Source organism: Quercus suber, unplaced genomic scaffold (assembly GCF_002906115.3).
Source record: "Quercus suber isolate HL8 unplaced genomic scaffold, Cork oak 2.0 scaffold_70, whole genome shotgun sequence".
NCBI lineage: Eukaryota > Viridiplantae > Streptophyta > Magnoliopsida > Fagales > Fagaceae > Quercus > Quercus suber.
The window spans coordinates 6,185-19,304 of NW_027069535.1; the positions used below are offsets into that span (position 1 = coordinate 6,185).

The 13,120-nt window shown below is 34.7% G+C and overlaps 2 protein-coding genes across 2 annotated transcripts; both read left to right on the forward strand.

Moving 5' to 3' along the window:
- Window positions 1-7,907: 7,907 nt before the first annotated feature.
- On the forward strand, window positions 7,908-8,582 carry LOC136067401 (uncharacterized). Its single transcript, XM_065773192.1, has one exon. It carries the CDS (start codon window positions 7,908-7,910, stop codon window positions 8,580-8,582), a length of 675 nt encoding a protein of 224 aa, XP_065629264.1.
- A 276-nt stretch (window positions 8,583-8,858) lies between these two features.
- Window positions 8,859-9,317, forward strand: LOC136067402 (uncharacterized). The gene has a single exon (XM_065773193.1). The coding sequence runs from the start codon at window positions 8,859-8,861 to the stop codon at window positions 9,315-9,317; it is 459 nt and encodes a 152-aa protein (XP_065629265.1).
- The last annotated feature ends 3,803 nt before the right edge of the window (window positions 9,318-13,120 follow it).

Below are 13,120 nucleotides of genomic sequence, written 5' to 3' on the forward strand. Positions count from 1 at the left end.
TAATGATTAACCAACAAGCATTAGGACTTGGAAAAGACTTATGCGCCAAGTTAACCTAGCTGGGGCCGAGAACAAGTGTGATGAAAAAATTAAGAGAAAGGTCAGCACGTGCATGGTCAGGGGTAAAGCCAGAAATTTTGGTTTGGGGGGGGGGGGGGCAAGTTGTGATGCTAATATATTAGTTAAGATAAACCTCTACATACACACACATAAATTAATTTACTAATAGAATTTATCATCTTCTAAATTTTAATGAGTACATAAAAGTCATGTATTTCTTCTATTAGACATGTATAAAAATTTATCGTTTTCTACGTAGTTTAATTTGTTAAACCTCTAAAATTATATGATTTTAATTTAATTTCTCTTTCTTTTAATAGCACCATTGAAATGACTCAAAATTTGGAGGGGGGCCAAGGCCCCCCCACTCTTGTGTGTGGCTCCGTCACCGTGCATGGCGACTTCCACAAACTCTCCAAGCAAAAGGTTGCAAGTGATGAAGATCAACCCCTCGTCAGATTTAATGGTGGAGGCTGCTGGGCAGCCCTGCCAAGAGTCATGAGTCTCTTAATATGGAATTTTCGCGGGCTTGGGAACCTAGTGACAAAGAAGGAGCTTGGTGATTTAATCCAAGCAAAAGATCCCTCTGCTATGTTCATTGCCGAGACATGGACGGACGAAGCAAGGCTAAAAAAAAAGAAAGACGAAATTTACTATTTGATCACATGTTCTTTGTACCTCGGATTCATAGAGGTGGGGGACTAGTTTTGTATTGGAAGGAAGCAATGAAGTTAACAAAAGAAACGTCCTCAAAAAATCACTTTGATGCCCTTTTGTGCAAGAGCTCATCCTTGACAGACTATGGACACTTAGTTGACGAAGCAAAGGAGTTAGCTAAGGATTTTTCAAATATTGAGTTTGGTCATGTACTAAGACAAGGTAATAGTTCAGCCCACAACATTGCTAAACTTGCAAGACATGTTAGCGAGTTTACGATGTGGATGAAGGATGTTCCTCCATACCTAGTTTTTGTAATTCAAGCCAATTTGGCTCTCTTTGAATAAAATTACAGTGTCATTTCTCAACAAAAAAAAAAAAAAAAAATCCTCTACAAAAAATGTTTTCAAAATTAAATCAATAAAATCCTACGTTAGATCAATTATGTCTCAAGAAATATTAAATGGATTATTCATTTTATCAATTGAGAGATGTGATGTTAGCACAATTTGAATTCAAAAAATTTTATAATCAATTTGCATCTAAAAAAAGTGGAAAAAAAAAATTTTAAATAAAAAAATTATAATGAAGAAAATTATATATATATATATATATATATATATTATTTTATTATTAGATAAAAGAAAAAAATTTATTTTAAAATATTAATTTATGTATATTAAAAGAGTTTAAATAAAATATTCTTTTAATTATTAGACTCATATAAAAATATTGATTGTGTGTATTTTTTTTCACAACTAAAAGTTTTAAAATAACTCCTTTTTTTTTTTTTGAAAATTAAAATAACTCCATTTCAAAGCTCTTTAAACTTTACATTGGATTAGATTATATATGAGCCAACATTTAATTAACACATTCCTCCCGGTCAAGTGGTCAGCTCTCTTTAAAATTTGTAAAATACTGTATCCACGGCACTTAAAAAAAAAAAAAAAATCTTAAATTGTTTGATAGACAAAAAAGTAAGAGTAATACTACAGTTACAAACTATTTTATAACATTTTTATAAAATATTAATATGGTCAATATTTTATTAGTTTTTATCAAGGCCCACTATTAATATTATTTTATTTATTTATTAATAATTACTCATTACATTAGCAGTTTGTAAATTTTTTTATAAAATAACTTGTATCTCTAGTATTATTCAAAAAGTAATTTCAGTAATGAATTTAAATTAAAACCAAGAGAGGTGCTACGTCCACTTCTTCACTAAAAATCATAAGTGGCTAATTGTTATTAGTTCAAATTTGAACCTAACACTAAAATTACTTTTTTGCTCCAACAATAACAACCAGTAACAACTTGCCATTTATGATTTGTTGTAAAAATGTTGTGGATATATCATTTAACTTAAAACCAATAATAAGTAACCATTTAATTAATATTTGTTTTTTTATTATAAAAATGTTGTGAACATAATACTCAGTCTCTTAAATTTTAACTCTTTTAACAGTCTTTTCTGAATTATAGACACGCTTTTGAGCTTACCACCTAGAGCTTTTGTCCTTGGTTCGATGTTTCTTCCAAATCTGCTTCGTCATCACATTTTACATTTTTACAATTAGGCCCTACACAAAAACAAAGTGGGAATTATAGGTAAGTTACAATTATAAGATTCATTACTTCTTTCCAAGTCATAATATGATTCCAATTCGTGTTATAATGTGATTCTTTTCCTTAGTGGGGCAAAGTAAATTAACATATATGGTTAAGGACTTTATGTCCATAACATATCTGGCTTTATAGTTAAATTAACACATCTTTGTGTACAAAATGTTTTAGGGGGTATTGGGGAGAAAGGGTAGCATATTTTTGAATAAGCAACTAATTAACAATACTAAATTTTTTACCTAAGATTGCACAGTTAACAATAAAAAAAAATGGAGTATAAAAAAAAAAAATATTTTATCAGGCTCAGGGAATAGAAACACTGAACCCAATTTTTCCCCCTGAGAGTGTGAGATGCGATATATAAATGGATGCATTTCGTTAAATGCACACAACATTGATACAACTATACACACAATTTTCGTAAAAGATAAATTACACGATCATGAAATAGTGTAACAAATTATCAATTGTATTGATTTGTATATATGTGAGTACAATCCTCTGTATAACTCTTTACAATGAAAGAATATAATAAAACTCCTCTGATTCGATCTCCAAGTAACTTTACGATCCAAAGAGCTATGAAGTTTGATCTTGAATCGTACTTTGATGTCTCCAAGTTGGATGTGTGATTGGATGTACTTGAGTTTTGATTTGAAGTTGAGGGCTGTTGGCTTGATCTCGAACTTAATTGGAGGAAACTCTCTACTTTGATTTGAAGCAGCAGAAATGAGCCTTGATTTTGAGGGAGCAAGGGTGCTCTTTTGGACTTAAAGATGACTCTTTATTTTGGCAGAGTGTCAGTAGGGTTTTTTTTTTTTTTTTTCTCTCTCTAAGTGTTCTCCTGTTTTCTCACATGAGAAGCCTCTATTTATACGCAACTCAAGGGTATATAATTTAGAATTTTCTCTCAGCATTTATTGAGAGTTGAATTTTGAATTTAATTTAGTATTTCATTTAATAAGAACTTTTCATATGGGTCTTTTTTTTTTCTCTGACGCTGCCATATGGCTTTCTTCATTTGATGTTGCCACGTGGCTTGATTTCATTCGCTAATCGTCCACGTCATCAATTGGAGATTAATTTGATCACAAATATTTTATCATGAGCAATCGAATGGTTGTGAATATATCATAAAATTTTGATGTCTACAACAACAAACTTCACAATTATTTAGTTTTTTTTTTTTTTTTTTTTTGGCGAAAACACCATTTTAGGGTCATAATCAATTTGATCCTTATATTTTGGTAACAATTAATTTGGTCCTTATTATTTTCAATTTACAGTTAATTTGGTCATTACGATTAACTCACTAACAGAAAGTACCTACATGACAAACGGTTTGTACAGTCAACACAATTGAAGCTAACATGGATAATAAAATAATATTAAAAAAATTTAATTCATATTTAAAAAAGCTACCTCAATATCATAAAAAATATATATCCGAATTTTTTTTTACAGAAAAATTTTAAAAAAAATATTAATTCCTAATTGTAAAAAAGGAGAATTTTTTTTAAAAAACTTTCATCTGGCCTTTAAAAAAAAACTTTCAGTTTCTCACTTGCCAAACACATCTCAAATTACTGTTCCCTTCCCCAAACCAACAGTCCAACACGGTTACAACCCATCAATCCATCCTTTCTTTATTATTATAATAAAAATAAAAAATAAAAAAAAGCTTGCAAGAAACCCAAATTTCCCAGGTTTTCTCAGCCACCAAACAGAGCATTAGAACCAATCCACACTATAGAGATCTCGAAATTATTGAAATAGTTTGAAAAAATTAAACACAAACATCATATTACTCGTCAAAGAACAACTTTAGATTTTCTGGGTTTGGGAAATTTCTGGCCTTTGGGTTATTTGATTTGATGCTGGTGGGACATTGCTCATTAAAAAAACAACTCCAAGATCTTCAATTTACGTTACTCAAGAATATGTATTGGCGAGCCTGACATTGGTACCAAAATCATGGCTTATAAGTTATAATCACTATAAAAGGAAATTGAAGAAGGAAACGTTGCTGCGCTTGAATACTTTGAAAGGGATGAAAGGGATGAAGAATAAACTCATTGTTTTGGATCACTCACCAATACAAGAATGTTAAAGTACTTGTCGATGTGCTAAAGGAAGTGGGGGTGATTTGTGGGATTTGAGTTATTTGATTATGAGGCAAAGATGGCTAGATTTTGGAGTTTTTTGTTATTCATTTTATTTATTTTTGTTATTTAGATTTTTCATTCAAATGCTAATTTATTTTTTTAATGTGCCAACTGTTTTCTGTGCCAACTATACAAATATTTTAATATTATTTTCTTAGCCATGTCATCTTTAATGGGACAATTGTACAAATCATTTGCCACGTAAGCATTTTCTATTAGTGAGTTAATGGTAAAGACTAAATTCACAGCAAGTTGAAAATAATAAGGACCAAATTGATTGCTACTAAAATATAAGGACTAAATTGACTGTGACTCCAAAATATAGGAACCAAAATAGCATTTTCGCCTTCTTTTTTTGAGCAAGTTCACAATTATTNAATAAAGTTATAAGCCCTAGACTACAACCAGTTTTATAACTAAACTTTGTCATATACATATATATATATATATATATATATATATTGTGAGGTGTCTGAAGACCGAGGAGAATAAGGAGTGGGATGTCCTGCACCCACTCATTTGTAAAGTGCATCTGACCCGAGAAGTTGGTCTGCCCGAGAAGAAGATGGGGAAGGTGCTTAGAACTTGATGAGCACTCGAGTGAGAGAAATAGCATTCTAGGAGAGGATCAGCATGGTGGGAGGAAGCTTCCTGAAAGGGTATACCTTCCACCTCCGCATTGAATCCTCTATAACAACTTTATCAACTGCATTAATGAAGAAGTGACCCTTGAACAGTGTTTTTACAACTAGCAACTCCTTCTACCATCTTCAGCAGAACCTTGATGAGACAAACATCTAGGGAAGAGTTTTAGGGCGTACAAGTGGAGGGTCAGGATGCCAAGAAGGAGGATATATAAGGGGAAAGAAGCTCAACAAAGAGGAGGATTTTTTTCATCTAAGAGAAATAGAGTGAGAGATAGAGAAATGAACAGTGTACTGCATGATAAAACTAAAGTTTAACATATATAAGAACTTTTCCTCGGAAGTGACCAAGGAGCACTTATTTCAACAATTGCTTGACTCGTTCTTCCTTATCTGTGAACCATTTCATTAGCCCTAAGCTTAGGTAGCAACTTTATTGTAATTGCCTTCCCACCTCTACACAAAAACAATTCTATTGTCTGTCTTGGGTTGAAGTGCAAGGCACTACTAATCTAAGTGGGCTTGGGCTTCCAAATCCAATTCTTACATATATATATATATATATATACACACTTTCCTTGTTCAAAATTACAGGTTGAGAAAATGAGGTTGTAAGAATCAAAACTACCACATGGACATCAATCAAATGAAAAAATCATCTAAACTATTTACATACGGACACGTTCAATGTTCAAATATTTTCTCCCACAAGTATGGAAATGAGGTTGTATGAATCAAAACTACCACATGGATATCAATCAATTGAAAAATCATCTAAACTATTTCCACACGGACACATTCAATGTTCAAATCTCTTCTCCCCAAACTATCAAATTATATATATATATATATATATAGTGATTCAATTCAATTACTTTAACATAAAAAGAATAAATATCACAATTTTTAAGACGATTATTGTAAAAATAAAGTTTATTTTAAAAATAACCATTTTGAACTATCATATATTGCTTTACTAAAAAAATTTCAAATGTATAGTCTTATATTGCTAATCACCCAAAGAATATTTGTTTTAAATAAATTGAGCCAATATATAATATAAACTAAAAGAATTCTTCGTGTTACATGTTTTAAGTGCAATTCTTTAACTACCTAAAGTTGAAATCGGTAGAAATAAAAATCTTGAAGCCACTAAAAATATCAATTCTTTTTCTTTTTCCTTTTCTTTTTGTTTCTTTATTTGGGTGTTGTATGTATTGCATATTAATTTGGATTCAACTCATTCATGAAATTAAAATTTTTGTTTTAATTTAACTAAATGGGATGGCTCAAAACATTTTGGGATATAAGATTATAAGGTGATAAATTTAGTAAATTTATTAATATTTAAATATTAACTATACAATTATATATATATATATATATATCTTTCTTTTGAAACCCATTCTTCTTGCTTTTGGAGATACAAAATTACTAATGCGGGAATAAAATCCCAAATTTATATATTGGGCTTTGGGCCCTATTTGAAGATGTGGGTACGTCCGAGAAGGAGCAAATGATTGGAAAAAGCCCCGGACTGGAGAACTATGCAAGGAAATGATAGAAGAATATAGTTCGAGGAGTATGTCCTCCTCGGATATGAGGGATATCGGTCAAGCAAATACCTGGGTGGTTTAGGTGACCTTCCTGATAGTTCCAACGATAAGGATGAACTTCAGGCACATATAAAGATGATAAGAATAGAGAAATATTTAAAGGAAAAGCTACTACAACCGCATTAAATGCACTGCAGCAACTTTTTTTTGCTATATTTATGTGGAAAAAACTCCTAAACAGTGCAGTCTCAACTGCTACTACTCATGGAGAACCAAAGAAGGTACCTGATGGGATATGTACTCAAGTGAATGCTTAGATGAAGAATAAGTGGACGATCAAGATGGTCTAAAAGAAAACTATATAAATGTAAAAGACCTCTCATAGGAAGGATCAGAAGAAATTAAAAGAAAGAAAGAAGCAAGATTTACTGTAACTCTAAGAATTGTATTAGCTTTTAAAACAAAAGTTTATCTCCTCGGACATCAATTTATTCAAGTTTGAAGTTTGTTTTTGCATTTGTTTATCTTTTAAAATCTTGATTAACTGTTATTTAGTTCACAAACATCACAGTTCTTTCACCCACTCTCTATAAATTTATTGTATTGGGCTTATTGGGCTTACATCCCATATCTTTTGGGCTTGGGCTTGAGTTACAAATCTTGACCCTACAATTGGCATCGTCAGTAGGAAGAACTTGAGTAAGAGTGGAAGCAACAGTTGACAATGGCTAAACCAGGGCAACAGCTAGCGGAATCTAAGGCAACTCAACACGTTGATCCTTTTCTCAACCTAAAGCAGAGAGGTGATCATGAAGGCAGTGTACATACCACACATACTGACCAAAATCAGCCACGATGTGGAAGTCACATGTCTCATGCAAAGAAGAACAAGAACATGCAACAGGAGATTGATCAATTAAAAAGGGAGTTACGCTATGCAAAGAGAAAATGGACTTCTTTAAACTCTAATGACAATTCAGATGACGAACAAGATGTTAATTATAGGTAGAGGTCTCAAACCCCAGTTAGTGAATCATTTTCCCATAAGCAAAACTTTGAACCAAATCTCGAAATCGTCTTTCACACGTAGAATTGAAGAGGCAAGACTTCCTCGTCATTTTCATCAGCCAACGTTCACTATCTACAATGGTTGATTAGATCCTGTGGAACACGTGAGCCATTTTAACCAAATGATGGCTGTCCATTCCAAAGATGAAATTTTGATGTGTAAAATTTTCCCTTCCAATCTAGGACCAGTTGTGATGAGATGGTTTGACGGCCTGAGAGTAGATTCTATTAACTCCTTCAAAGAGCTCACTCAAACATTTGGTTCTCGTTTTGTCACCTATCGAAGAGTCACTCAACCCTTAGCTTCCCTGCTATCCTTAAACATGCAAGAAGATGAGACCCTGAAAACGTATTCAGACAGGTACTGGAAAATGTTTAATGAGATGGAGGGTGATTTTGATGAAGTGGCCCTTAATACATCTAAGCTCGACCTCCCAACTGACCATGGTCTGAGGAAGTCTCTGATTGAAAAACCTGTCACTAGTGTGCGTCAACTGATGGACAGGATTGATAAGTATAAGAGAGTTGAAGAAAATCAACAGGAAAGAAAAAGGAAGGATAAGGTTATCCCTTACGAGAGGAGGGATTTCAGGTTAGATCGTTACAGTAATAATAAATCAAGGAGAGATTTTGCTGGACAGTCAGGATCAACAAATCTTCAAGTAGTCAACGTTGTATTCCGAGAACCGGTGCATCAAGTTTTGAAGCAGATTAAAAATGAGTCATTCTTCAAACGGCCGAGTAAGATGATGGGAAATCTTGAAAAACATAATTGCAACCTCTACTGCCAGTATCACTAGGATTATGGGCATACCACAAAAGATTGTAGGAGTCTCTAGGATCATTTGAAACAGCTTGTCTGCGAGGGTAAATTAAAACAACTCTTGCATCATTCCAGCGGTTAGGGGAGTTAAGCAAGCTCAGAATCTTGAAGAGATGTTTCTTCAAGACTCCCCTTAGGAACTATCAATGTCATCTTCGCTGCACTTGGGAGAATGGGATCCTACCCATCTAAGGTAATGTTCGTAGCTCATTTACCCACAGAAGACATTAATCAAAATTCGAAGAGGGCAAAAATGGATATTCCACCAATTTTAGGATTCTCAGACGAAGATAAGATTGGAACCATCCAACCCCATAATGATGCTTTGGTCATCACCCTCAAAATTGGGGGATATGACATGAAGAGGGTAATGGTGGACCAAGGCAGTGGAGCCAAGATAATGTACCCTAATCTCTATAAAGGGCTGAACTTAAAACCTAAGGACTTGACGCCCTATAGTTCCCTTCTGGTGAGTTTCAAAGGAAAAGTTGTTATACTGAAAGGCCAAATACGACTACTTGTACAGACTGGTCTAGAGATAGTAGAGGTAGATTTCATTGTCATAGATGCGTATTCACCCTATACTGCGACTGTGGCTAGACCTTGGCTTCACACGCTCGAGGCTGTTTCCTCTACTCTACATCAGAAGGTTAAGTATTCATCTGAAGGCCAGGTTAATGAAATTTTGGGAGATCAATCTATGGTTAGGTAATGCTTAGTGGCTGTCATTCAACATAAGCCCGAAGCTAAGTTATCGGCCCATGCTAGAAAGGATTTATAGCAATTAAAACCTCTGGCATTGCCCATCAATGATTTAGCAGAGGGTGCGAGGTGTGAAGATTTGATAAAAGTTGCTATCGGAGATGATCCAGAGAAGTTCTTTTAAGTTGGATCTTAGTTACCTTTTTAGGAGAAGGAAGATCTTATAGAATTCCTTAAAAGAAACATTGATGTATTTGCTTGGAATGCTTATGAAACCCTGAGAGTGGATCTAGAATTCATATGTCATCATCTGAAGGTCAACCCATTGATAACCCATAGAAAACAGCCTCCTCAACGCCCATCCAAAGAGCACGTTGAAGTAGTGTGAGAAGAAGTCATAAAGCTCAAACAAGCTGGAACTATTAAAGAAAATTTTTTATCCTAAATGACTAGCGAATACTGTGGTGGTAAAGAAGAAGAATGGGAAGTGGCAAATGTGCGTAGATTTCACTGACTTAAATAAAGCCTGCCCTAAGGATCCATTCCTTATGCCTAAAATAGACCAGCTAGTGAATGCAACTGTTGGCCATCATCGAATGGGTTTTCTAAATGCTTTCTAAGGTTATCACCAAATACCATTAGTCCTGAACGATTAGGAGAAGACTGCTTTTGTCACCCCTATTGGGAACTATCACTACAAAGTGATGCCATTTGGTTTGAAAAACATGGAATCCACCTATCAAAGAATGATGACGAGGATGTTTGAGCCACAGCTGGATAAAAGTATTGAGATTTACATAAATGACATGATGGTAAAGAGTAAGATTATTTCTGAGCATGTGAAAGATCTTGGAAACATTTTTGAAGTTCTCAGAAGATACAAATTGCATTTAAATGTATCCAAATGTTTGTTTGGTGTGGGATAAAGTAAATTCTTGGGTTACATGGTAACTCACAGGGGATTTGAAATCAACCTAGATCAGATAAAGGCCATCAACAATTTACAACCTCCTCGAAATCCCAAAGAGGTCTAGAAATTGACTGGAATGGCTACCGCTATGAACCGATTTATCTCTCAATCAGCAAATAGGTGTAGGCCTTTCTTCTTGCTGATCAATAAGTGGAAAGGATTTGAGTAGACTGAAGAATGTACTTTAGCTTTCCAGCAACTTAAAGACTATCTAGTTCGGCCACCAATCATGTCTAGTCCTGAGCCAGATGAAGTCTTATTTGCCTACATTGCTGTAGCTCCTTATGCTGTAAGCTTGGTGTTGATACGAGTGGATTGTGGTGTGCAAAGGCCAGTTTATTATGTAAGTAAGTCGTTGCATGAAGCCGAGATTCATTACCTGCCACTGGAGAAAGCTATCCTAGCAGTAGTGCTTGGTACACAGAAGCTGCCTTATTATTTTCAAGCATATACGGCTGTTGTTCTTACCCAACTCCTGTTTAAAACCATACTCAAAAGTGCTAACTATACAGGGAGAATAACTAAATGGGACACTGTCCTAGGGGCTTTTGACATCAAGTATATGCCTCGAACTTCTACAAAGGGTCAAATCCTTGCAGATCTGGTGGCCGAGTTCACTAAGCCCTCGATGGAAGAATTGGAATCAGCACAGAACATGGATGAAAAATCGGTTGGCATGATCTCTCAACAGGACTCCTTATTCTAGAAGGTGTATGTAGACGATGCAGCAAATCAGAAAGGTTTTGGAGTGGGGCTAGTGTTAATATCTCCAAAGAAGATCATTATTGAAAAATCACTAAGACTAAGCTTCATGGCTACAAATAATGAGGCTGAATATGAAGCTCTACTAATGGGAATGACTATGGTTCAAAGAATAAGAGGAAAGTCAGTGAAAATGTTCTCGAACTCGAGGCTAGTCGTTGGTCAAGTACAAGGAGAATTTGAGGCGAAAGATGAAAGAATGCAAGGGTACTTGAGCCAAGTTAAATATCTGCAGTTAGAGTTTGAATTTTTTAATTTGCTACACATCCCTAGAAATGTTAATGCATATGCTGATTCTTTGACCATGCTCGCTACCTTTTTGGCACAAGATCTGCCTAGGGTTATCCTCGTCGAAGACTTGCATAAGCCTACGAAGATAAGAAGAGAGGTAGTCCGAATTCATCAAATCAGAGCTGAGCCCAGCTAGATGGACCCTGTAATTCAATTCTTGAAGGAGCATATTTTGCCTGAAGAAATGTTGGAAGCTGACAAAGTTCGGAGGAAGGCAACTAGATTCTGGCTATCCGAGAACCAGAAATTATACAAACATTCCTATTTAGAGCCATATTTGTTGTGCATGCATTCTGAAGCAACTGAATCACTACTCGAGAAGTTACATGAAGGAATCTGTGGAAACTATATTGGAGATGGATCCTTGGCTCACAGAGCTATTACCTAAGGGTATTGATGGCTAAATATGTAAAAGGAGGCTCATGAATATGTTAAAAAGTGTGATCAATGTCAACGGTTTGCACCAAACATACACCAACCAAGTGGAACCCCTAATCCATTATCCAGCCCATGGTCTTTCACTCAATGGGGCTTAAATATTATGGGTCTATTCCCTAAAGCAGTAGGAAACAAGAAGTATCTTCTGGTCGGTACAGATTAGTTCACTAAATGGGTTGAAGCTAAACCCCTAGCTAATATTAGAGACGTAGATGCTAAGAAATTTGTCTGAAAAAACATTGTCACTAGGTTTGGAATCCCTCACACCCCCATTTTGGACAACGGTATTCAGTTTGATAGCAAAGCGTTTAGAAGTTATTGCTATGAATTAGGAATTACAAATAGATATTCCACTCCTGCTTATCCTCAAGGAAATGGGTAAGCAGAAACTATTAATAAGGTCATACTAAATGGACTGAAGAAAAGACTAAATGACGTGAAGGGCAAATGGGTGGAAGAACTACCACATGTACTCTGAACATACAGAACTACGCCTCGTAGGTCTACTAGAGAGGCCCCATTTTCAATGACTTATGGGGTTAAAGCTATTATCCCTCTAGAGACTGGGTTCCCAACGTTGAAGACTAGCTCATTCAATCTGATTAGTAATAATGAACAGCTAGAGAAGAGTTTGGATCTGATTGAGGAAATGAGGGAAAATGAAATGGTCCAATTGACCTATTATCAACAAAAGCTCAGGCAGGGTTATGATACCAACATAAGGCTAAGGCCTTTAGAATCTGGTGATTTAGTACTAAGGAAAGTTGTGGGCACTACAAAGAACCCAACTTGGGGAAAGTTAGGACCCAATTGAGAAGGACCATATCGTATTACCTCAGGAGCTGGCATTGGGGCATTTTTTTGGAAGACTTAGATGGTAATGTAATACCACGCCTCTAGAATATAAACAACCTTAAAAGGTATTATTATTAATCGAGTTTTTTCTTTTATCAATATATTTATTTATTATATAAAGGTTTCGGGGTAAGTGTTTAAACTTAAATCCAATCATGTCTGAAGTCCTCGGACCAGATAATATGGTTAGTTAACACTCCTTCACAATTCTTATAAGTGTTTAAACTTAAATCCAATCATACCTGAAGTCCTCGGATCAAATTATATGGGTTAGTTAACACTCTTTCACAATTCTTATAAGTGTTTAAACTTAAATTCAATCATGCTTGAAGTCCTTAGACCAAATGATATGGGTTAGTGAACACTCCTTCACAATTCTTATAAGTGTTTAAACTTAAATCCAATCATGCCTGAAGTTCTCGAACCAGATGATATGAGTTAGCTAACACTCTTTCACAATTCTTATAAGTATATAAACTTAAATCCAATCATGCCTG

Bases quoted from the DNA above. Each gene is read 5' to 3' on its own strand.
- LOC136067402 (XM_065773193.1), top strand. From the start codon at position 8,859: ATGGATATTCCACCAATTTTAGGATTCTCAGACGAAGATAAGATTGGA.
- LOC136067401 (XM_065773192.1), top strand. From the start codon at position 7,908: ATGGCTGTCCATTCCAAAGATGAAATTTTGATGTGTAAAATTTTCCCT.